At 36.1% G+C, this 26172-nt stretch overlaps 2 protein-coding genes across 2 annotated transcripts in view; one reads left to right on the top strand and one right to left on the bottom strand.

Moving 5' to 3' along the window:
* The first annotated feature begins 446 nt into the window (after positions 1 to 446).
* LOC135075312 (B-cell receptor-associated protein 31) lies at positions 447 to 2044 on the top strand. The gene has a single exon (XM_063969726.1). It carries the CDS (start codon positions 668 to 670, stop codon positions 1340 to 1342), a length of 675 nt encoding a protein of 224 aa, XP_063825796.1. The 5' UTR covers positions 447 to 667; the 3' UTR covers positions 1343 to 2044.
* A 709-nt stretch (positions 2045 to 2753) lies between these two features.
* LOC135075333 (carboxylic ester hydrolase-like) overlaps positions 2754 to 26172 on the bottom strand; it is a 56521-nt gene continuing 33102 nt past the window's right edge. The window contains exons 8-10 of the mRNA XM_063969750.1: positions 21502 to 21652; positions 12583 to 12706; positions 2754 to 3172 (exon numbers count right to left, since the gene is read on the bottom strand). Of these exons, the coding sequence (XP_063825820.1) occupies positions 2977 to 3172; positions 12583 to 12706; positions 21502 to 21652 (471 nt within the window). The 3' untranslated portion in view covers positions 2754 to 2976. The remainder of the gene's footprint in view (positions 3173 to 12582; positions 12707 to 21501; positions 21653 to 26172) is intronic.

The raw sequence follows: 26172 nt of genomic DNA, 5'->3' as shown, positions 1-26172 counted from the left end.
ATTTAACAAAATATCAGTTTTATCGGAATTAATTAATTTTTGAATCGAGTCACACGATATCATTCGATGACTTTGCGAATGCAGTACGATGATACGATTACTTTTACGTTGCGGCAATCACTAAAATTCGCTAAAATGACACTAATGACATTTAAAAAGTGGCACGCTCGGCTTCATACAAATTTTGACACATGCTGCATCTATCCTTAACTGTGGTTCGATTCCATGATGAGCGTTCATTCTGTCGTTCGAATCTTTATAAAAAAAATGTTTGAAAAATTGTATAATCTTTAATATCTTTGCCTTATTGACGTGAAATGACGTGCAACATTCAACACGTCATACGTAAACATGTTCCTTTCTGGGTGAAAATTGAATTTATTGACTTATTTGTGCAAACTTATTATTTTCTTCATACCATTTGGTAGGTAATTTATCAGATTTCATTGATATTGACAATCGTACAATATTTTTTCAAGTTGACCTACAGCTACGTCATTTTTGCCTTTGATTGTCATTTTATGTGTTCTTCCATGAGTCACCGATAATTTTCGACCAAATTCTGAAAACAGACTACCCTGTTTCACAACGATTCATCACATTCGAGAAGTTTAAATTGCCGGTGCTGGTGGTACTGTCTTTTAGTGTGAAATAGAAATCCGTAAACATGAGTCTACAGTGGACAATAATCGCGACCTTCTTGTACACCGAAATAGCCGTGGTGTTGCTTCTAACGTTGCCGGTAGCGAGTCCTTCGAGATGGCAGAAGTTTTTCAAATCGAAGTTTCTAGCATACATCGGAAATCAAGCCTACATCTACTTCTTCGTGTTGGTGGGCGTTCTGGTTTTGTGCCTCTTGGATGCCATTCGTGAGATGCAAAAGTACTCGGATGTGGAGAAAACCGACCATCAGCACCTTGACGCGGAGATGCAAGGTAACATGCGCTTGTTCCGTGCTCAGAGGAACTTCTATATCTCCGGTTTCGCGCTGTTTTTGCTTGTTGTGATCCGCCGTTTGGTCCAGATGATCTCGCAGCTGGCTTCGTTGTTGGCGCAGTCAGAGGCTAGTTTCCGCCAGGCGCAGAGTGCGACTGTCGCTGCGAGGAGTCTGCTGCAGAAGCAGGGAGAAGGTGATGCTAGTTCAAAGAAGGAGATGGAAGATCTCCGAAGCCAGATCTCTCTTCTAGAGAAGGAGCTGTCTAAGGAAAAGAAGGACAAGGAAGCAGTCAAGTCCCAAGCTGAGAGCCTGAACAGAGAGTACGACCGTCTCGCTGAGGAACACAGCAAGTTGCAGAAGAAAGTCACCGTAAGCAGCGGCGGTGACGACAAGAAAGATGATTGAATCTAAGAACATAGTTCTGGGCTACTTCTTTCGGTCATTCAATGTCTACGGTCTGAATTCTGCTATTGGTATCAACTAAAAAGACTTATCTTAGTGATAAACTATAAATTACAGTACTAATGCTGTCCAACTGTATTTTTATCTGATAAAGTAATAATCTTTGCAGACTATTTAAATCTATTTAAAAAAAAATGCTCTAATGTAAAATTTCTAATAGCTTTTATCTTCAGCAATTTCTTAATAACAGCATTTATAATATTAATGAGATCTTATCGCATTATAAGCATATTAGCTATTTGAGGTTTGGGTATGTTGAGAGAACAAATATTTTTTTGGTTCAGTGTTGTCAAATTCTACATAAATGTAAGAAAAAATATTCTTTGCATTCTAGTTATTTACTGACCAAAGGTCAATCTATTCATTGCTAAAGGTTATTGTTTAATACAAAACCAGTTGATAAGAAGGTATGGTGTATTGTTGACTGTTATTTATCAGTTCGAAGTCCAGTTTTTAATTTTATTTATTCATGTATGAGATTGAAAAGAATGCTTATCTTAGTGTTTGTGACTTAGGCTTGTTTTTATACTGTTTTCCAATTGTTTGGGTTACTTACATTATGTGGTGTATTTTTTGTGTTAAGGATAGTCTTATTTTTATTTGGAGATGTATCAAAAGGTGTGTCTATTATTATATGATTTTTTTTGAATATGGTGTCTTTTATTTTGTATCCAAACTTATTTCAAAGTCTGTAGGAGAGTTTTGTAATTGATGTATTTTACAACTTTATTTAATCAGAGGTGTTCTAGCCAAGTTCTGTGAAGATCTTTAGAATGAAAAGGATTATTTTCCCTTATCTTTAAAGACACAATAAGGGCTCCATTGTTTGCAGCTCCATTCTACATCTATGTATACTTCAAGTCATTAAATGAAATTATTTATCTTTCTTTCTTTCACTACTATGCCTTATGTTCTCAATATTCTACATCTTCATTTCCAGATGGTAATGCCAAATAATATCTACGTATGTGGGATGATAGCATCAGAAGACAATGTTCACAAAATCCAGTCATTGCTTGTAGGTGTTGATGAGCTAATGTATCGTAACCATAAGCCACGTCAGTTCGATATATTTTCGACTGCCGTCCTGTGGGACAGTGGGACTTGGCTGAATTTTTTCGTGGTAGGTAATACTTCCCTTCACTCTTTCTTACGTGAGTTTAAATTGTTAGCGATTTATTTTGATAAACAATAAGTTATCTAGAGGAGGAATTTTCCTATGCGCATGCCAAAACATTTTAATTTTCGAGGGATGCCTTTGATTTTGGGTAGCTTTGGATACTTTTAGTCGTAAAATTTCGTGTAGGGTAGGTAGAAAAACTAGACTAGATAGGTAGGGTAAATAAAAAACAGGTTTTCTTTATCAAGCTCTTTTAATAGTAGGAAATCATTCCTAAGTAATGATTTGAGGTTTAATAAGATCCTGCAACTGAATATAGGTACATAACCTTGTAATTTAATTATAAAAACAATACATAAGTACATGTTACTGCAATAAAAACATCACAAATACAGTAAGCAGTGCCTACCTTTTACCCTGATCTCAATATGACCATCTTTATACTTATACCCTCCTTTTACAACTCGTCTTTAACATAAACTTGGTATTTCTCATTCTCGATGAATCCAAGACTGTCCCAGAAGGATCTGTGGCCGAAGTCGGAGCTGGCCTTCATCTCAGCCTTGTCGGGGGAGGATATCTCCAAATAGTTCAACTCGTGGGCGCCAGGTGTCACTGGCTGCCACACTGGACCGTTAGGGAATTTGGGGACACTGAAAAATAAAATTAAGTACCCATCTGTTATGTAATAAGTATAGTAAATTACCTAAGAGTAGGCGCACACCGTTGATTTTTAGTTGGCCGATAGTTGTGCCCGATTTTAAATTGGGTAGTATTTAAACGAGTGACTGTAAATTTATGTTGTAAGCAATGATATTATAGAACTATAGATATGTTACGTTCATAGAAATTACGATTTTAATCCGTGCCGAGCTATTCCAAATTGCACACATTGACAAATGTAACTGATAAGTGAAACAAAAGATACGAAATAGCACGCAAATGAAAGAGATAGCTATAGTTTTAACGATTCTGCACTAACTAATCTATGTCCGCATCGCACGCATCCTTATCGCTCTAACGTCAAAACAAGATCGCTTTCTCTTTCTTAACTTGAACATGGCGCATGGCGTCTTGATTGTTTGCATAAATAATTGAAAATATAAATACTAAATAATTTTGCATAATCACATGTGGTAAGAGATCCCTTGTATTTTGTTTACTTTAGAGTCATAATTGGTACACTTTCGAAACACACATGATGGCATTTTTTATTTATTTTGGTAAGAACACAGGAACTTACGGTGTGGTACGCACGCGATTGCGCACGACGCAGGCCACACGAAGACTAAACACAAGACGTCCCAATTGGGACGTATTTGAGTATTCACAGCGCGAGCGCTTATATAACATATCTGCTTTTGTTTTTATATAATATCATTGGTTGTAAGTGTCAAAAATAATTAATGTGGGCTAAAGAATTACTAAGTGAGCGACTGAGTGCGAGTGACGAAAAATCAAAAGAATAGCAACTTACAAAAAAAAATTGAGTTCATTAAAATACAAAATGAGAAGCTTCATAATATTTGAGCGACCTAATATTTGATTGAGTGTCAACGTTAGGTCCTGCATTTTTTTCAGTATTTGGCAAATGCTTTTTTTATACTGAGCGGTATTTTGAACTTTAATGAAGTGTTTTGAATGCAAAAACTACTTTGAAAAATACTATTATGAGCAGCGTATTATGAGCTCACATTTAAATAAAATATGATCTTATGAAATAAATATTTGACGGAACACTATTCTAGTAGCGAAAAAAATAAATCATTAAAATTTAAGGGTAGGTAATCAAATGAAACAATGTATTACGAAAAATGAAATAAATTTGTATTTTCTTAAATCGAATCAACAAAAAAAAAACAAAATAAAATAAGTCGCTTCTGTCGACCCAAAAAAAAGTAATCTTATTAATAAGGTTCATTGGTACCTATGAGGATTGAGGAGCTCTACCTACTCATCGTCACTGTATGATAAGTGCTGGCTTGGACTTAGCGGGCCGGCCTCGTTTTCTTTTTTGTCCAATAGGTATCAGTTTTGCTTCCAGTGGCGGTGTTGTTAGTTTGAGCCGAATTGCTAGACCCAAAACGTGTTTGCATACATATTTTGTTAAAAATTTGGGACAGTCGCCCCGCCCCCATTCGAATTCGCGCGCTGTAACAATCTGTAGTTTTCATTAATAAAGCGTATCAAAATAAAAAACATGAGACCTCAAATATAATATCAGTAACCAATAATCATTAATAAAGCAGCTCACAAAACTTTGCTTAGAATTAACTTTTTTGTAGTTCGTTCAGTAAAACCTCAATTAGAAAAATCTAATGTATCTTCATATTAAGGCGATTAGAGTCCTCAATGACCTTGGGCGTTTGACCTTCACGCCGCGAGCAACACCCGCGTACCCCGCACCAAAAACTCCGATTTGACACCGATCAAAAATACAAGGGCATAGGTAGATACAGAATAGAAGCTCTTTCTTCATACATTACTGGCATTACTGCCTATTATTTTAAACTTAAATTGATGAACCTTGATGTCGGTGTCATTTAACTCAGGCGTAAAGGTATTTTTAATAAAAATAACAAAATCTATGAACATTTTGTACGGGATAAAATTTTATTTTATTTTTCGTAAATTTTATAATGCTTTTGTCGGTTCAGTCGTTCTCGAAATTTGAACAAACCCGACTTTATTACAAGCTTTTATTTAGCTTGCAATTTATGATGTATGTAGGTAATTACATAAATGTTTGTTCGGGTGGAATCTGGCAAGCTGAATTAGTTAGACCAACTTCCTGACGACAACTAGGCTAGATGACAAAATTTCAATTATTTGTCCGTCAGACAGATAATTAGAAAATATTAGACTCATATTTTTTATTTTCTTTCATAATTAAATAATAACAGTGCTACATCGAGTTGAAAGTTTCTTCATGGGATGTATTCCGTCCCCATGCATTCACGTGTATTGGCGTCGAATAGAATGAGATTAGCTTTAGTTGATGACAAAATTTTCAGAGATCTTTTTTCAGTTTTAGTGTGGCTTTTCATGTAGTAAACAGTGATGAAGCTCCTGCAGTAGGAAAACCAGAATTGAGTTTTGGAAGGAAGGGCATGCTGTGCTTACTCAAGTCTAGAATGCTTGAGACAAAGTAGAAAGCCAACATTGTTTTTTATTCCATGATGGTTTGACGATTGACTTCGAAGTTTATCAGGCCGCAACAATAAACTTTGAAGATCTCTAGGTTTTTGAACTTCTGCAATTCTTCATCTCTCTAAAGTAGATTGCAAGCAGTTAGTTCTGTATCTTTTGACAGGTTTTTCTCATCCATACTTTTATTCGAGAAATTTAATGGAATGAGGCTTCATGAGACTGGCACAGTGGCAGTGGGCGGGGCACATAGCTCGTAGAGACGATGGCCGTTGGGGCAGGAAAGTTCTCGAGTGGCGACCACGGGCTGGAAGACGTAGCGTGGGCAGGCCTCCTACTAGGTGGACCGACGATCTGGTAAAGGTCGCGGGAAGAGCCTGGATGCGGGCAGCGCAGGACCGTTCATTGTGGAAAACCTTGGGGGAGGCCTTTGTCCAGCAGTGGACGTCATTTGGCTGAAACGAACGAACGAACGAACGAGACTGGCACAATTATGAAAACTGAATTTCTAGGACGAAAAATAAGGACATCAAGCAAGAATCCCAAATATTCATTAGTAATGACATTGTTATTGTAAAATGTATGGATAATGGATAACAAACCCGTCTTAGTAGCATCCAATTTTACATCAGAGGTGGAATTGTGTAAAGCAATCGTTATCATTTGACAGTTCATAACGTACGATTATTCTGTCAAACGCATTGTTTATCTGACTTTATCGTACGTTATGAATAGGGCATGTAATATCGGAAGGTTTTCAATTCCGATATTGGATTCCGATATTAGATCTCAAGATCGGAATTCCGATATTAATATCGGAATTGAGTTCATGTGCTATAAAATTAATATTTGGTTATATTCGTAAGAATTCTGGATTGTTTACAATAAAATAATGATTAATCAAAATCTTTAATTTGGTACAAAACAGCACTTCATAAAATTGAAGTATTTTAAAACCATTTTTACGTTATGGTTATATAAAAAACCAAATGCAATGGATACCATTGCATTTGGTTTTTTATGTGACAAGTGGCAAACGAGCAGACGGATCACCAAGATAAACATCAGCTTCAAATTTCATAAATATACCTCAAATGGTTATTTAGGTATTGACGTTCAAAAATCGACATTTAGGACAATAAAATTTATCTATCACCTGTGAAATGTTAAAATTTACTGGTTTTTTATTTGTTCCTTTGTATTTACATAACTACCTATCTGGATGCCAAATTTGAACCTTCAAGGTCATCTGGAAGTGGTTAGAATTTGGTCATAAAGGTCAGCCATGTAGATTTTTAGACGTCAATACCTAAAGACCCGTTTGAGGTATATTTATGAAATTTTAAGTTGATGTTTATCTTGCAAGTCTCAACACATGAGCCAAATTTGAAGTGTTAATGCACAGTACTTTTTGAGTGATGAGGAGTCAAAAGTGGCTTCAATTGGTTCGTCTAAATATACGCACGGTGCAGTCCCCTCCCTGGAACTAGGCTTAACATGCTCCCGCATGTCTAGAATATTAGCTCAATGTTGATTTAGTCGATTTTCTTCTGATGGAAACATGTAAGACAAAAATAAAATTTCCAATATTACAGACCTTCTAGAGCAGATGCCGCGAAAACTATACGAGATATAGAAAAACTTGACTGTCTCACCTGTAGCAAATTGAATAAGCTTTTTTTGGTTCATAGTAGCCATGTCACTAGGACGTACAGTTTCCGAGGATTAAGCGAAAAACCGAAAAGTGGTAACTTTAAACCCCCCTCTCTCCGCCGGCTCAAAGGCTAAGGGCGGGGACTTTTACTATGTTCACCTCCTCCTAACTAGTCTAAATAAAGTCCCGAAGTCAAAAATTGTGTTCCACGGATTTCCATCTATAATGCTTTATTGACTGGACTAAGAGAGTGGTAAAAAACTTGAATATACTTGTAATTCGTTCCTTTTTGATTATCGATGTACAACTCACAAAACCATCATCATGTCAGCCATAGGACGTCCACTGCTGAACACAGGCTCCGATGCTGATTTTCACAATGGCCGGTTGGTGGCGGCCTACATTCAGCGCCTTCCTGCTACCTTTATGAGGTCGTCGGTCCACCTTGTGGTTATGAGTCCTACGCTGTTTTTTCCGGTACGTGGCCTGCACTTCAGAACCTTGCTGCCTCATCGTCCGTCTGTTTTGCGTACTAAGGCAGAACCGTTGGAAGACCTTATCACAATGCTCGAAGACCTTAATCGAGTTTCCCAACAGGTATCTTACGTAGTTGCGATACGGGCGACTTTGCAACGAAAATGTATAGTTTGATGTGCTGTCGACTGTACTTTGGGCTTTGTGGCAGGTTGTGGCGAGTTTAAACGCTTTGTTTAAAATCTCAATTAAAACTTTTATCTGATTCCGATATTACGATATTGGGTCGCTCAGTATCGGAATTGAAATATCGGATCTCGCAGTCCGAGATTCCGATATTACGAGATTCCGAGATTCCGATATTCATGCCCTAGTTATGAACTGTCAAATGATTACGATTGCTTTACACAATTCCACCTCTGGAGAGGATTTTTTCCTCATCAAGAGATGTAATAAAAATCTACTAGTGCCTACCGTTTTAGCTATTTTAAAATGATTTGCAATTTAAATCAGATATATTACTTAAAGTTCCTTCTCCTTTTAAGAGTATTAACAATATAATTGTTATGTAGTCAAAAATGTTAATTTTAAAAAATCTGAAATCCGGCCTGAAAGGGATATAATACTGTAATTATTCGATTATGGAAAAAATTAAAAATTACAGGTGTTATTTTTAATTGTGGTATTTTCGCGAAGAAACATTATTGAAAATCTAATTCTAATAAGTATGAAAAATATAAATTGTTTTCTTCACGTAAATCGATTAAGTTACAGATTCTGACTAGCTCCTAATTTGGATACTGATTGCAAAGGCCTAGTAAATAAATAACGTAATAATTTTTCTACTTGTATTTATCTAGTGCAGTTGTTTTGGAGTCAATTATAGATTTTTTACACTAATAGATTCTATTCAGGTAGAAAATAGCGTCTGAGCGCGTCATAATTCAATTGTATCGTCTGACTGCACGTACTCTATGAACAATTCTGACATAAAATCTATTGTCGAACAAAAGCTGGGTTGCACCATCTTACTTCAACTTTGACAAGCGTCAAAAGTCTGTCTAACTCCATACAAAAAACACCGGTTATCGCCAAAGCTACGGTCAAAGTTAGGTCACGTCAGGTGGTGCAACTCAGCCAAAGCAAAAATTCATTTTGATCGCTAATGTCAGTTTGCAGCGAGTGACACAACCTCCCCGTCTGAAGGCCAGCGGCCGACTGCCGCCCGCACCCCGCGAAGGCCCCCTCAACAGCAAAACGTTCGGAATTTATCAAAAGTAAAATTTATGAATGAAAGTAATGTTCGATTGAAAAACGCAACGTGTCATTTAAAGATTAAAGAATTCCTAATCTATTCGTGCAAAAATCTTTTAAATTAACATAGCCGTTTTGGAGGAGTAGGGAATTTAAGTAAAAAATCGATGTCCCGTATTTATTTTTTTAATCCAAAACAAAGAGACGTAGCGAAAATTCAAACGTCACAAATGTAGTCCTTGAACTGTTGTATAACATATATTTTTTTCAACTATTTCTATCCAGCAGTAAAAGAGGAGTAGGCTTTACAAAATGCCCATTTGGCGCGGATTGAGGACTCTAATCGCCTTAAAGTTGCCCTCTCTGTATTTCTAGTCGCTCACTTAGTAATTTAGTCGCCCGGATAGTATTTTTATGTCTGAAATGTAATAATCAAAACCCACATTTTGTAAGCTCGTTCTGGATTTTATTATTGATCAATATTCGTCGTTAGTTTGGTAAATTTTTCGCTTACTCAAATTCATACCGCTCAAGGTATTAAAACAGTATGCCATCATCAGTCGCAAAGTTTTTTTTTAGTCGCTCGTTTTATAATTCCCCTTTTAAATTGTATGAAGAATCGGCCAAATAGAATCGGCGTAGTGTGCGCACTCCCATACATGCCCATACTGATCAACTGCCCGACTAAACTATCGGTCGACGAAAAATCAACGGTGTGCGCCTACTCTAAGATTAGACGAAACCATAATATTGTCAAACACGTGCTTGAATTTATTGTTGAGTGTAGGTAATATCTCATACTAAAGTGTGTTTGCATAATACCGGCCTGTGATGACGACACGCGATCGCCACTTATTTTTTTTTAGCAAAACAACACTGCTTATTTAGTTGGTAGACTTAGATTAATAAAACCTAGATAGATAGTCAGTGCACGAAAGGTGAGGCAGATTTTAGTAAGCCAGAATGGCTTACTCGTAAACGTCACATGAACTGTCAAAGTGAAAAATTGGTAAACACGTCCGACGACTTTTAATTAATTAAGACGGTTTGTGCTGTGAAAGGGTGTCTAAATACATCAGAAAAACTAAAGAAAGTGACCAGTGTTACATTTCATAAGTAAGTACTACGATTCGACGCGTATTTTGCTTGAATTTGGCTTTCAAAAATTAAATACGGGAATGATACCAGTAACAAGAAAATTTATTTCCCAATTGTTCGCCATACAAATACACTTCCTTTTTTATGAAATCGAGACTTTTCAGTCGATTTATGTTATTGTAATTAGGTAGGTACTTTGAATTCAATAAATAAGTAAGTACATGATGCGTTTTGTTTTTGTTAGTTATAAAATAATTAAAATCGTATTAAAAATTTCCCTACTTTCGGGAAAATCGCCTTCACTGTCTACACTCCCCAACAAAATTGACACTAATGACATAAGATTTTTGCCTCACTCTTGACGAAGCGTTTGTATGAAGACTATCCATCTAGGTTTTATTAATCTAAGTTGGTAGATATGTTACAGGAAATGTATGAATTCTAGGAATTGTATACTATTCCTAGGAAATGAATACAATTCCGAAGCTATTTAGGAAAGGTATAAAATATTGCTTCAGAGATTTTTTAATACGCACATATCCTAGGAAATGTATACTTTTCCTAGGAATTTTATAGAATTCCAATATTGTATTAGGAAATGTATAAAACTAAGCGGCACTAGCGCGGTCGCGTGATCGGGTGAAATCGGAAAATTTCATTTAGCCAACAAACCACATTGGCCGATAAGTACTTTTAACTCACAATTATTATTGTTTAGCCTGACAGTTGTTTTCGCACTATTATACTTTGGCCGAAAAAATATTTGCCTAAAATTTATTGGCATACCTTTCTTTCGGCATCACGCATATCACGCTGAAGTATTGGAAATCCCTAATTTTAACATCTCTTTTATTAAACTATTATTGGCATGAAGGTTTTAATACTCCTGTAGCCTTAGATTAATAAAACCTAGATAGATAGTCAGTGCACGAAAGGTGAGGCAGTTTTTAGGGAGCCGGCACGGCTCACCCGTAAACGTCACATGAACTGTCAAAGTGAAAAATTGGTAAACACGTCCGACGAATTTTAATTAATTAAAACGGTTTGTGCTGTGAAAGGGTATCTAAAATACATCAGAAAAACGAAAGAAAGTGACCAGTGTTACATTTCATAAGTAAGTAGGTACTACAATTCGACGCGTATTTAGCTTGAATTTGGCTTTCAAAAATTAAATACGGGAATGATACCAGTAACAAGAAAATTTATTTCCCAATTGTTCGCCGTACAAATACACTTCCTTTTTTATGAAATCGAGACTTTTAAGTCGATTTATCTTATTGTTATTAGGTAGGTACTTTGAATTCAATAAATAAGTAAGTACATGATGCGTTTTGTTTATGTTAATTATAAAATAATTAAAAACGTATTAAAAATTTCCCTACTTTCGGGAAAATCGCCTTCACTGTCTACACTCCCTAACAAAATTGACACTAATGACATAAGATTTTTGCCTCACTCTTGACGAAGCGTTTGTATGAAGACTATCCATCTAGGTTTTATTAATCTAAGCCTGTAGCTGGATAACAAAGTCTCGGTTAGGTTAGGTTAGACTTGCGACCTTACACATACACAGCTGCCGCGGCTCGGTAGCGCCATTTATGTTTCGGAGAACAAAAAGTGGCATAATAAAAATAATTTTGTGTAAAAAAAAATATCTTAATTACATTTCCGATTGCTGTTTAGGAAATGTGTAATTTTCCTAGGAAATGTGTCTAATATAATTTACATCACACATTTCCGGGTGAATTTAGGACTTATACACAATTCCTAGGAATTGTATACAATGACGGATTTCATACATTTCCTGTAACAGATACACAAGTTAAAAAAAGCCACGTCAGCCACTGTTTGATGTAACGTTATAGGTAGGTACAACATGATGCAAATCAAAAATAAACAATCCCAGTCGTGTCTAAAGTGCGTCCACGTCATCGTGAATTAATTAAGTAAGTGTGCTAACTATGATGTCATCGATTTGTAAATAGGACTTATTCGTCACGGAAATCTGACCTTTGGCGTTATTGCCTCTTGGACTGATGATTACAGACTGTCTCCAGTTGATGATGGTTGAGGATTCGAATCCCAGCGGGTGTTAGTATGATTGGTACGAGAATTTATAACCAGGTCATTCATGGTTGTTTGTCTAATTATTAATCCCTGCATAATTAATCGACGACCTCAAGAAAAGAGACAGTGAAACTTTAGGTACTAAAAATATGATTTACTAGCTTTTGCCCGCGGCTTCACCCGAGTGAAATTTAGTTTGTCACATCGTCATAAATTATAGCCTATATGTTATTCTGGGTTATAAACAATAATACTGTAAAGTGTCATCAAAATCAATTCAGTAGTTATTGCGTCAAAGAGTTACAAACATCCAGACATCCAAACTTTTGCATTTATAATATTAGTAGGATACGCGTGTTCGCCTCTTACCCAGTGCTAACGTAGCTGTAGACCATATCTAGGAGTCCTTCGATCATTTTCTTATCTGCTGTTTGAGCGAAATCTATTCCGGGGAATTTAAAGATCTGGAGAACATCATCGGCGTGGCTTACACCTGCAAAGAAAAAGGGTTTAATATAATTTTACTCTTAGATAGATATACTTAGCCTCGGTGGTGGCAATGATTATGATCGCTTGGGATTTGGGACTTGCTACGATCATGAGTTCGATTCGCTGTTGAGCACTTGTATAATTGGTATTTCTTTAATTGTTCCCCGCCATCGGTGTCGCGAGATGGAACTCCTAATAAATACGGCTATGGACACCACTTAGTTATAACTTTATTGCCCTTACAGAGAGCTAAAAGTAGGAAAATGCACAGAATTGCAGTAACCTCACACATCCACACACACACCACATCCATTAAAATTGAAATTCAATGAAGTTTTGTAGCGTACCTACAATATGCAATCATATTTCTTTAAAGGAACTAGAACTAGAAATCTAGAACTCAGGACCGTTTTGGCCGTCTCAAACGGCTGACTGTACCTACCATGGACGAAAATATTGTGCAATTATGCGGGTGGGTGAAGAAAATTCTACGCGACCGAGCAGACGACGCCGCATCTCTTCAGTCTGCCCCATGAAGCTACAGATAAAAATGGAGGCCAGACTCCCAATACCTACTTGAAGCACAAACTAAGTATCAGTATCTCGCTCTCTGTGGGCAGACTTGCTCTTTCTAAATAAACAAAAAATATAAAATTGCTCAAATTCAATGAAACCAATGTAAAATCTTTATTTCTTGACATAGGTATCATTAAAAATGATAAGTGTAGTTACTGGTAAAACGTTTTAGGAAGAAATTACTGTAAAAAATGTGAAAAATGTTTACAATGATCCAATGTCGGAAATCACGAAATAAACACTTACGCGTGGAATCTTATGTCACTTCCAGGACAGCACGTACTACCGCAACCACGCACTACAAAATTTTGCACCAATTCTTGTGATAAAACAATGATTATTTCCTGTAAACAATCTCAAACGAAATTAACTGCTTAATAAACAAAATAATAAACAACCGCCATGATGGGCCGGATTGGGCCGATGTTGCCACATGGTACCGATTACCCAGGAATTGGGATTGTAATTCCCTGATTCGCCAACACATTAAGCCTAAATGGCCGACAATTTTGTGATTTTTTATTTAACTAGGTAATCTTAGTTTCAAATATTAATTATTTATTTGTTTAACTTCTGATTTGGTTAGTGTATTGGCTATTTCGAAGAATTTACAAGGAGATTTAAATCAGAAGATAGCAATACTACAGTTCACACTAAAAAGAGAGGTAGGGCCGCAGAGAGCGAGATAGATACAGGGTGTTGATTTCAATACCCGCCATATTTAGGGAGTTGATTAAGTAGCTTATTCTGATCACGAATCAGCAAAAAAACTGACTTCAATTTTTTTTTAAATTATATTTTAAATATCTACGATTTCCATAATCGACCACTACAGTGCAGAATAGTCCCCCAACGCAAACGGCGCGCGGCGCTCACCCGGTGACCCGGGCAAGCGCTGCGCCCCCCGTCCCACGCCCCACTACCCGCGCTCGCCCATGAGTCAGTCAACTATCAGCCACAATCAGCTGTGAGTTCAACGACGACTACTGGACGGAGCTTAATCCAAATCTACCCTAAAAATGTAATGAGTAAATTAGTTACTTACACCTTATCACGTTACGAGTTTATTTTTTGTTCTAAAAACTAATTAATTAAGTAGGTCTTTAATAAAAAAACCTTTTACACGAATTTGCTTCCTTCAGCAAAATAAAAATTTTTACAGAACCTACATTTAAAAAAAAATTAAACCATGCTTTTATGTGTGTGATAAGCTTGTACCTACTTATCATTCAAAAGTACTGTAAACAGATGACAATAATGCTCTTTCATACGGGTTCGTTATTCCTTACATTTCTAGCTCTCTACCTTAATAACTTTTACGTCTTTACGATAGTAATTATTAAAATAAAACTTAACTTACCGCAAACTGAACACCTAGAAATAACACACTGGCAAACTCTTGTTCCTTCACTTTCGATAGGAGATAAGACAAGATTTTGTTTTTAAACTCGATTGATTTCAGTATCTAAACAAAATTTCTATCATTTAGCACTTCTTTCATTTAAATACAATAATACCGCCGCACGGATATCGGTCTCGCACTGAATGAATACAATACATACTTCGCTCATCTTCGTGTTTCGGGCGTCATCGGCGCTCAATCGTGGATCATCGATTTTCTCCATTCATCAGTCCGATTTTGCTTCCCACGTCGAGAGGCTGCGCGCACGCTCCGCGAAATCTAGCTCGTATTTAGAATTCCTAGTACTCAATCGCTATTTCTTTATTTCTTGCCTTGTAACATCAACTTTTCTCTTCCTCTCTGCTTGATAAATGTTTTCTAGTACATAAACTTCTTACTATCGTTACCGTGTTCTATCTCTGTAAAAATTTATTTTAAAATAATAACGTAATTTAATTTCTATCGGTGTTTTATTTAAATTCCCTGAACGACTGTTAGGCTGTTAGTTAGGTTCAGGTTAAACTTCCATTCTTCATAACTTACATAAAATAATTCAGCATCATGTTCGTGATTATTTTAAATGAACTTAATTTCATTACTTACACGAAATAACTATCAAAATGTATTGATATTCTTATCGTTTTAATAATAACGATTGAGCTACTACAAATCATTTGCATTTGAGTATTTTGGAAGCTTGCTATAAGAGCATTAATTATGATAGGACGGATCTTTAGTTAACAAAGATCTTCGGTCATCGAATGTGCTTTTCTAATTGCAAATTTGCGATTTTTTATTGTTTTCTCGTGCGGTTTTGAGTAGTTAGTGTGTGAACGTGTGATAGTGAGTGTGGTAATAGTGAGTGAGTGTTAGGAATATGCCTAACCATACGTACAGTGCTCGTGAGTACCTAGATACGTAAACATGGTTTACTGTTACGGGAGGGCACGTGGAAACGCATCTGAAGTCGCATCGGTAAGTACCTAGCTCTAGCTCTAAACTTAAAGGACATTCCTTTTTAATGTAGGAAGTGAATAATCTGGTAATTTTGTGTAGAAAATACTCCCGCCGTCGCGGTAGGTAGTGGCGGAAAGCGCTCCAATACACTCACACACACATAGGAAACAGCAAACTAATTTAAAACGAACTTTAACTTTAGTTATTCAAAGAAAAATACCTATTTACACTACCAACTTTACGTATCCTTCAGTAGACTATCCAACACGATAAGCGAGCGATCCGCGTAGCTCGATGGGTGCCCGTGCCACAGTAAACGTATTGCATTATTGCGAGCCATAGTGCAAGAAAGGATTTTTTCCTGGCGGCTTGGTGACTGGAATTGAACCGCCACCGGTGCAGACGGAGAAGATGGTGAATTGTCTGCACGTGAAAAAGAGGTTGTCCGGCTTGCAGAAATTTACATAAGTTACCGTTCCTTGTGTGAAATTAGAAAATGTAAATAAAACAGCTCCCTCTCAATTGACACAATTTATTTTTATCTCGTATGCTCGTATATAGTTAACAATTACGATATTATAATAACTACTGTAATAGTGCCAATCTCAAGGGATTCAGGGTCGTTAATTAGGTTCGGTTTGGTGAATATTATTGCCACTACAAATTTCTTAAAACTCAGCCTAAATATTAAAAGACTCTACTAGTTAAGATAACTGCGCGATGTCAGGTCGGAAAGACTCCTACTTGAAGGATGGAAAAGTGGGTACCTTGGAAGCCATGCGGTTATAAGCCGTTACCCTGAACGTTCCTCTCTTCTTCCGGGGTCCAACGGGTCTCGCACACTTTTAGGTTACAAGCAGCGTCCTCCACGGCCTCAAGCGCGCAGTGCCAGGTGAAGCTCTTGCATCTCTTTGACAGGTAAGCGTTCAAACTCTTGCAGAGACAGAGGTTTGATGACAAGGAGGAAATGCGAAGAGATCAGCAGTTCAGAAAGGAGTAATAATTATAGAAATCAATATGAAATATTGAAATATCTAAAATATGAAATGTAAAATCGTAAAATATGAAATATAAAATATAAAATTTGAAATCCCGCATCTGAAACGAAAAATACACTGTCAGCATCACATGTGGAACGTGGCATTAGGTTATGAAAAACCCCGCAATGGGAAAGAAATACTTACGAAGGCTGTTCACTAATTTGAGCTTCGCTCGCAGCCCTCAGCAACCCAATACCCTCATCCGAATAGAATTTAGGGAATTTCTGAAAGAAACCATCACATAAAATACCACGTACTGGAATACGAAAAATATCAATCACGAAAAATAAATAAATTCTCCGACGGGAACTTACCTCATGTGTGATTATTTTAAATTATATTATGAAATTATCGTGGATGCATTCTGCAACACACGATTTAAAACACAGGGGATTACATCCCCGAAAATAATAAAATTGCGGTTGCGCAAGATCGACCAAAATTCCAAAGTGATTTGACAGCTCAACTGACAGCCTGCGAGTCATCGACATCGCAAGACGTTTCGTTTCGCCGCTTAGGTAAAAAGCAAATACTAATAAAAACCATGATGAAAACAATCTCCTGAACACTGAAAATATTCTATTAAAAAATAGAATAATCAAAACAAAAACATTAGGAAATGTTTCAATAAAATATATTTGAATTGACTGAGCAAAAAGCGCCATCTATTGCAAATTAATTCAAAATCACGCCAATAGATGTCGCCAGTGGTATCCCAAATCCAAATATCGAGTAAGAAAAACAATTTGTGAAAAACAGCCAAAACTGCAACGCTACAATACCCTCCCCCCTAGACATTCGCACGGAGAAAGAATCTGAGCTGCCCTCAGCGAACTACAAACTGAAAAAGAAAAAAAATGTGTCTAAACGCAGAAAGACCTCAAAAGAAAACGTTCCAGCAGAAACTTCAACTGAAAAAAAAAATCGAAAAAACAAACAACGAGTTGTAGGGTATGCTGACATAACAGGAACAAAAACGAACTGACTTTTCACTAAGCAAAACAAACCAGATGAAAACCAACTACCAGGACTGATGTTCTTCAAACCTAAAACAATCTCTGCTGTCCGAGCATAAATAAAACCCAACACTAACATACAATCATCTTTCATACCTCTCTTTCATACCTGTAAGCATCAGTTTCAAATTACACTGCTTGCCACCTGCATTCAAAATTCCCCATAGAGTCCCAACTGTGAACCAGTGGTACTCGAATCCCCAGTAACGTTGTAAGGCTATTTCGGCCATTACGAACATATTTTCTGGAATAGCCATCCAGTGGGCCCTAGGGAAAGTGTATATTTCAACACATGTCATCCCTAGAAAAAATGTCTGGGTTAAAAACCACAGAACAAAAATGTCGCTGGCCACAATATAAATTGGACGTCATCGCAACAAAACACAAAACACAGGGAATAGTGCATAAAAGCACATGATGTCATCCCTGGAAAAGACAAAACAAACGAGGCATGTATATAGGAGATACATAGCACTCACACAAAACAAAACAAAAACACAGAGATAAAATCTCTGGAAAAAAAAAATCTGAACTTTAAGTTACAGATAAAGCACCGAGGCAAAACTGTAGCAGATACCCGACAACTCGAATGTGTCCAAAAAAATTTTGCTATAAAAGAATCTATCAAATTCCCAACAGAAATACATTACACAATACGATTGTGTCAAAAAAAAAATCTAAAAACTAAACTCAAGTTAGTTACCAAAGTACCTACCTACCCAGAACAAAGAAAATCCTAAGTCCTACGACTGAGAACCTTGGCATAACTATAATTTCAAAAAAAATCTTCCTTATAGAAGGTAGCTTAATCATGAATTATTTTTGAAAAAAAACTATGTGGCAAAAATATTTTCCAAAAGTTAGTTATAAAAATTATTAATCTTATTTATACAAATTCAAGAGAATGGCACTTTACTAAAATTAATAACTTTTAATTGTTATCAAAACCAAAATAATAAACAATTAAGTTATTCCCGTATAAAAATCAACAAGTTAGTAAGTGTACCCACAAACAACTCACTAACCAGTAATAACATTATGTACCAAACCTTATAATACACTGCAGTATAATGCCTAAAAACTAATAGGAATATCTGCCTTAAGTTATCAAAATTATAGCCAAATTAAATTAATTAAAATTTCAAATAAAAATTATAATATTATGCTAACATTATGTAATACAAAATAATGTGTACTAGGTAACATGAAATAAAAGTTACATGTCCATAGTGACACAAAAGCAATTTGTTACCTAAGTACATAAACAATATTGAAGTTATCAGTTAACATTATGTAACAAAATATCCGGGTAGGTACTTTAGAATACATTATGTACTTACTTAATATGAGTACAAATAAATAAACACTAAAATTAAAATTAAACTGTGTTTGTCTTGTATGTAAAAACAATATAATTAAAGTAAGTAACTAAAAGTTATAAGCTATAAAGCCCAAAAGCAGTGTAGGTATAAAATAAATATAACCTAACAAACAAATGTTACTTACTTGTCCCAACACAATATACAAAATAAGAGGTTGCAACACAAAAAAAATATGTAACCTAACATCATGTAAACTAACCTCATATAGAGTAGTACGCTCTGTTATAATGGTTAACATAATAATATGTAAAAGGTTGACAACTTGAAAAAAATTATGTGGGCATCACAAATAAAATAAATTACAAAAAAAACAAGACAAACAACAGCACACACATGAGAGATTCCCTAATAAAAATTATTAAACAATAAAATAGAAGTGTATGAGCGGATAGTCAGCACACAATGTTGCTTCTATTATTGGCTTATCACCCATAAACTTCATAAAAAAAATGTGGCAATAATAAACATCAAAAGATGGGCGCCACTGCAAGGTTGGATTTTTTCCTGGCGGCTTGGTGACTGGAATTGAACCGCCACCGGTGCAGACTGAGAAGATGGCGAATTGTCTGCACGTGAAAAAGAGGTTGTCCGGCTTGCAGAAATTTACATAAGTTACCGTTCCTTGTGTGAAATTAGAAAATGTAAATAAAACAGCTCCCTCTCAATTGACACAATTTATTTTTATCTCGTATGCTCGTATATAGTTAACAATTACGATATTATAATAACTACTGTAATAGTGCCAATCTCAAGGGATTCAGGGTCGTTAATTAGGTTCGGTTTGGTGAATATTATTGCCACTACAAATTTCTTAAAACTCAGCCTAAATATTAAAAGACTCTACTAGTTAAGATAACTGCGCGATGTCAGGTCGGAAAGACTCCTACTTGAAGGATGGAAAAGTGGGTACCTTGGAAGCCATGCGGTTATAAGCCGTTACCCTGAACGTTCCTCTCTTCTTCCGGGGTCCAACGGGTCTCGCACACTTTTAGGTTACAAGCAGCGTCCTCCACGGCCTCAAGCGCGCAGTGCCAGGTGAAGCTCTTGCATCTCTTTGACAGGTAAGCGTTCAAACTCTTGCAGAGACAGAGGTTTGATGACAAGGAGGAAATGCGAAGAGATCAGCAGTTCAGAAAGGAGTAATAATTATAGAAATCAATATGAAATATTGAAATATCTAAAATATGAAATGTAAAATCGTAAAATATGAAATATAAAATATAAAATTTGAAATCCCGCATCTGAAACGAAAAATACACTGTCAGCATCACATGTGGAACGTGGCATTAGGTTATGAAAAACCCCGCAATGGGAAAGAAATACTTACGAAGGCTGTTCACTAATTTGAGCTTCGCTCGCAGCCCTCAGCAACCCAATACCCTCATCCGAATAGAATTTAGGGAATTTCTGAAAGAAACCATCACATAAAATACCACGTACTGGAATACGAAAAATATCAATCACGAAAAATAAATAAATTCTCCGACGGGAACTTACCTCATGTGTGATTATTTTAAATTATATTATGAAATTATCGTGGATGCATTCTGCAACACACGATTTAAAACACAGGGGATTACATCCCCGAAAATAATAAAATTGCGGTTGCGCAAGATCGACCAAAATTCCAAAGTGATTTGACAGCTCAACTGACAGCCTGCGAGTCATCGACATCGCAAGACGTTTCGTTTCGCCGCTTAGGTAAAAAGCAAATACTAATAAAAACCATGATGAAAACAATCTCCTGAACACTGAAAATATTCTATTAAAAAATAGAATAATCAAAACAAAAACATTAGGAAATGTTTCAATAAAATATATTTGAATTGACTGAGCAAAAAGCGCCATCTATTGCAAATTAATTCAAAATCACGCCAATAGATGTCGCCAGTGGTATCCCAAATCCAAATATCGAGTAAGAAAAACAATTTGTGAAAAACAGCCAAAACTGCAACGCTACAATAGTACAGTTGATGTTGCACGGAAAATATTCGCTAAAAATTCCACTTTCGTTTGTAATTTATTTTTTGGTGGATAATGCGTTTATGTAAGTCATAATATATCACCTAAATAAATATGGCGAGTATTGAAATCAACACTCTGTATAAGTAGGTATTTGACTCAAGTTTTGTTCCAAACTCTGCCCTCCATTTTTATCTGTAGCTTCATGGTCTGCCCGCGACCATGACTCGTGCAGCCGAGTCGAAACGTTGGAATGGTAAAATACCTTTTTTTAAAGTGTTTGTGGTGTGTGTGTTTTGCCAATTCCCGTAATACTTAATGACAATTTAGAACCCTGGACTTCCAAGCGGAGAGAAATAATGACTTCTGAGTCTGACCAAACTTCCAAATGGAGAGAAATTAGTTTCTCTGGTGGTGATGGAAATGGTGGTTAACCACCAGATTAAGGCGTTATAGTAACTCACCATAGTTGTTGTTATTGCCGCTCATAAGCTGGGACAAGCTAGTGGAGCCACGGTGCGCGAATCGGTAAACATACACCGGCTGGCCGGAGCGAAGCGCGTGGGTGTGCGCCAGTCGTCCTACCTCGGAGCCGAACAGGCGGTCGCCGAGAGCCTGTGTTCAAGTAAGTTCAGATATTCAAGGTAGGTGTAATATAGTTGTTCACAGTGCCGCTCATAAGCTGGGACAGGCTGGCGGAGCCTCGGTACACGTGCACCGGCTGGCCGGAGCGGAGTGCGTGGGCGCAGTCGGCCCACCCCACCTCGGAGCCGAAAATTTGTTGGGGATACTTTCATATGAAAAAAGCTCATTAAGGATCAAGTACCCATTCATTCATTTAAAAATGGCATCTAAAATTCATACGGTTGACTTTATTCTTACGATATTTCAGGTTTTATTCAGGAATTGATAATACAAATACTTAAATGTTATATTCATTCATAGACTAGTATGAAGTATGAACCAACAGTTTCAGGATCTAAAGCTACTGAAACTGGGCGAATGAATGAAGGTAGTACCTTGTAGATAATTCGCAAATTATGACGTTTTATTTTAGTATTCTCGTACCTATGTCACCGTAAAATTGTGAATTCCGTCAGATTACAATCTGACGTAGTTAAATTACAATCTAACCTAACCTAACCCACTGTTAGATTACAATCTAACGCGTTATATTATAAACTGACAGAGTTCACAATTTCACGTTGACACCTACACTGCTTTACAAAACTTTTGTTCGCTGTGAAATACTGAAATTCACACATGCATGCTTTGTCCCTGAAACTTGTTGAAAACTGATGGAGAGGGATTGTGAAATTCCTTGCAGAGCATTTAAAACGTTTCCTTCTCAACAGTTTCAGGAGTTATTCCAACGTAATTTGGAAACGATATTAAAACTTTGTTTGCGAATTAAACGAACTTTAGTAACTTAGGTGGTGCTCGTAAATTACATAAAATCAATAAAACCTTTCTTCAAGGCTTTATCTACTCATCAGGATGGTAACAGTTGGTAATAATAATTAAAAAAAAAACTCATAATGATAAAAGGAACCTGTTGCACCTTTTCGAAATATGAAGTTCTCTACAAGTTGAGTAGGTACCCTTTTTGATTATGGTGCCCAGATGAGCGTAACAATCTCATATATTGTACAGATTGTACCTAGAAAGTACCTAATATAGGTACAGTCAGCATTGAATAGTTCTTGGCAATAATTAATTTTATACTCTCGTCTTGCATTATTTAATTTATTTAAACAGGTTTTAACGCGATACGCGGATAGGTAATTTGAAATATTTCGATCGGCTTGCATCGGCCGTGATCACATGCAGTTCGTGGCACCCAAAGTAAGTAGTCAAAAAGTTCGCAACACGTCTTTGTTACAATGGAAATAAAGGTTGTGTTGTCAAAATTTTCGTGTCACGAACTACACTCGACATCAAATAAATCGCACCTCCCGCGACAAGCACTTTCAAACGTATGCATCCCCACTTCCCACCAATATTGGCACCATTTAAAAGCCTAGTTCTAAACTTCATTTCATTAAAGAAAAGGTTTTTACCCCAAAAATGTGTCTTTAGAAGGATCTAGAGTCACTTCTTCAAAAAATTGGTAGTTACGCTTGAGTCAACTTTTGTGGCTATAAAACTGTTAAGTTGGGATTAATCGCTATCTATCTATTAAAGAGGACACGTGTGTGTGTTTTAAGTCACATTCGTGGTATATGTTAATCATTTATTAAGAAATTTTCTTTAAGGATTTTTATTGGGCTTTCAAATAACACCAATATTGTTGGGGTAGGCATGATTGTGTCAGAAGAAAATCTTTAAAGTTCGCCTCGCGGAAGGTGCGGTTTATTTGATGTTGAGTGTATTTGACGCTGACTGTACTTACTCTTCCAATACGTATTCCGCACACGTTTTATGATTACGTAAATAAATATTCAAGGCGGCGTCACATCCGTCCGCCGGTTGACGTTACGACAAGGGCTCGCGGTCGGGATGAAATGAAATTTCATATTTCATCTCGTGCTTGATATTTGTAACCGGATTCAAGGGAATATTGTACAGGCTGTAATATGATCATCCAGAAATTACGGATCGTATCGCGATAGTTGTATTTCTTCCTAAGGAAAAGTCGAAGATTTTTGAATTTCTTAATGTAACGGCTAGTTACTTTAATTAATTACACTAAAAACAACCATTTAAAAAAAGTTACACAGTTGTTGTACACTGTTTTAAAATGACATTTCCATACTAAACGTCACTTTATAACACTGTTCAACGAGCGTGTAAGTTTTATTAGTAAGGGGGTTTGATAGTAGTTATCAAAATATTGCCCTATTTTTTTATTGTGCTGATTCTGCTTCATACTGAAGTCTGGAGCCTTTAATGGATGGTATTGTTTGTTTACACATACAATGTCACTATTTTGTTGCAATTTCTTACAAAACTTGCGCGCAAAAAGCAAATCTAGTAAGTACCTATGTAAAATCATCAAACTTCTAATGCTCGTAACTCAGTTCAGACTGAGTTTAGAGGTAGCTTAGGTATACAAACATGTAATTCCCAAGTAGCATTTTACTCCATTTAAGAGTTCACATTTAGTTCCAATGTGTACTTAAAGCATTAGTACAGTTCACTCGTGATGTATAAGCTGTATTATTGCAATTAATTACACCTATACCTGTCTAAGGGACTTATAGGAGTGTAGACTAGTGTAGAGTTATACTTTTATACGATTGTTGGTGTTATAATACTCTAACAACTATCCTTTAGTCCAGGGTCGGACTGGGCCGGAAGGGCCCGGGTGGCTGATCGCAATCCCGAGGCCCGAGACAATACTAAAATAAAGTAAAATAATAAGTAGGTATTTACTAATAACAAATAATAATAAAAAGCTAGCCAATCAACATTTTTTTTAAAAGAGGAGAACTTTCAGCTAAGCAGTTAATGACTCGAATCGATCGTAAAAGCTGCTGTTTTCGTCATCCTTGATTAGATCCGATTCTGTATTTAATACAGTGTGAGTCACGATAAAGTGCACATATGAAATTAGGTGAAACTAGATCTATTTTTATCGACAAAAAAGAGGTCAAAATTTTTTTGAGATTTTTTTTTAATTTTTTATAGATTTTTTTTTCTTCCAATTACTTTTTGTAAAGAAAACGTAATAACTTTATAACTAAGAGGTATATCCTGTAAAAACAGTAATAATGCTAAATAACAGACGATACTAAAAAAAAAATTACTCAGAAAATGCCAACAAATAATAATAAAAAATGATATTTTTGGAAAAAATCTGCTTTTAAATCCTTTTTTTTATCAAATAACCAAAAAAAAACACGAATTTATAAGCAGATTTTTTTTCAAAAAGTATCATTTTTTATTATTTGTTGGCATTTTCTGAGTATTTTTTTGTATCGTCTGTTATTTAGCATTATTCATGTTTTTATTTTATCAGGATATACCTCTTAGTTTAAAAGCTATTACGTTTTCTTTACAATAAGTAATTGGAAGAAAAAAAATTATATAAAAAATTTTAAAAAAATCTCAAATAAATTTTGACCTCTTTTTTGTCGATTAAAATAGGTCTAGTTTCACCTAATTTCATATGTACACTTTATCGTGACTCACACTGTATAATTAACGAATCTAACAGTTTTTGCCCCAGTAGAGAACGAAGTCTCGTTTTAATGAATTCGCGTGAATGAAACTGTGAGAATTAAACACTGTAATACATAAAAAAAGGCAAAATAAAACTCCCGTCATTTCCCGGCAATTTTCCGAGTATTGCATTTATTAGAGGACGCAATTTAATTTTTGGGACATGTGTGGGTCAATGTGGTCAATAGAAGCTTAACCTCAAGTTTTTGGGGTCGCCACCCTTGTCCCGCAACCGCCATCTTGAAAAAAGGGCTGAAAACACTTTTTTAAGCGTCTTACAAAAATTCGCTATGTCATAATTTGTAGCAAATTGTTTTGCCTACAAATAATATTATGTTTACATAACTTTTTGTCCTAAATAAAAAATTAGAGAAAAAGGATTTTTTATTTTTTGCTTATAACTTCTTTAATCTTTATTTTAAAGCAAATACACTCGCGAAAGTATGAAATCACTTACATGAAGTTGTTTCCACGCGATCTTGTGAACTAACGAATTTGTTAGTAACAAAAAAAGTGGCACCATTTTAAAGATTAAGCTTTTTACTTTAAATTGATACCAAATAAATTTAAATCACACCGGTATTTAAAAAGATATACCGGCTGATGTGAAGAAGTAAGGAAAAAGACATGTATCAACTGTTTGATACGTCGCGAGTTGCGGCCTATTTACCCCCTATAAAAGCACGTGTTTTCGGATTTTTGCTTTCACACGTTAATTCATATCATACACATCTCCGCTTCTTTTGACACTTTACCTGGGATTCTACACCTACAGAAGCAGCACAAATCGTTGCACTATTGCAAGAAGGGCTCAGCCAGCGGGTTGTCGCACGTCAGCTCCACATAAGCCAGTCCTGGGTTTCGAAAGTTTTAAGACGCATTCGGGAGACTGGTGGCTGTATCCCGAGACCAAGTTCTGAACATTGCCGGTGCACATCGCAGAGGGATGACCGTTTTTTCATGTGAACCCC

This window comes from Ostrinia nubilalis, chromosome 10 (assembly GCF_963855985.1).
Source record: "Ostrinia nubilalis chromosome 10, ilOstNubi1.1, whole genome shotgun sequence".
In the NCBI taxonomy this organism is placed as follows: domain Eukaryota; kingdom Metazoa; phylum Arthropoda; class Insecta; order Lepidoptera; family Crambidae; genus Ostrinia; species Ostrinia nubilalis.
Note: the sequence above shows the minus strand (reverse complement) of the source record. Positions and strands in the feature narration are given on the sequence as shown.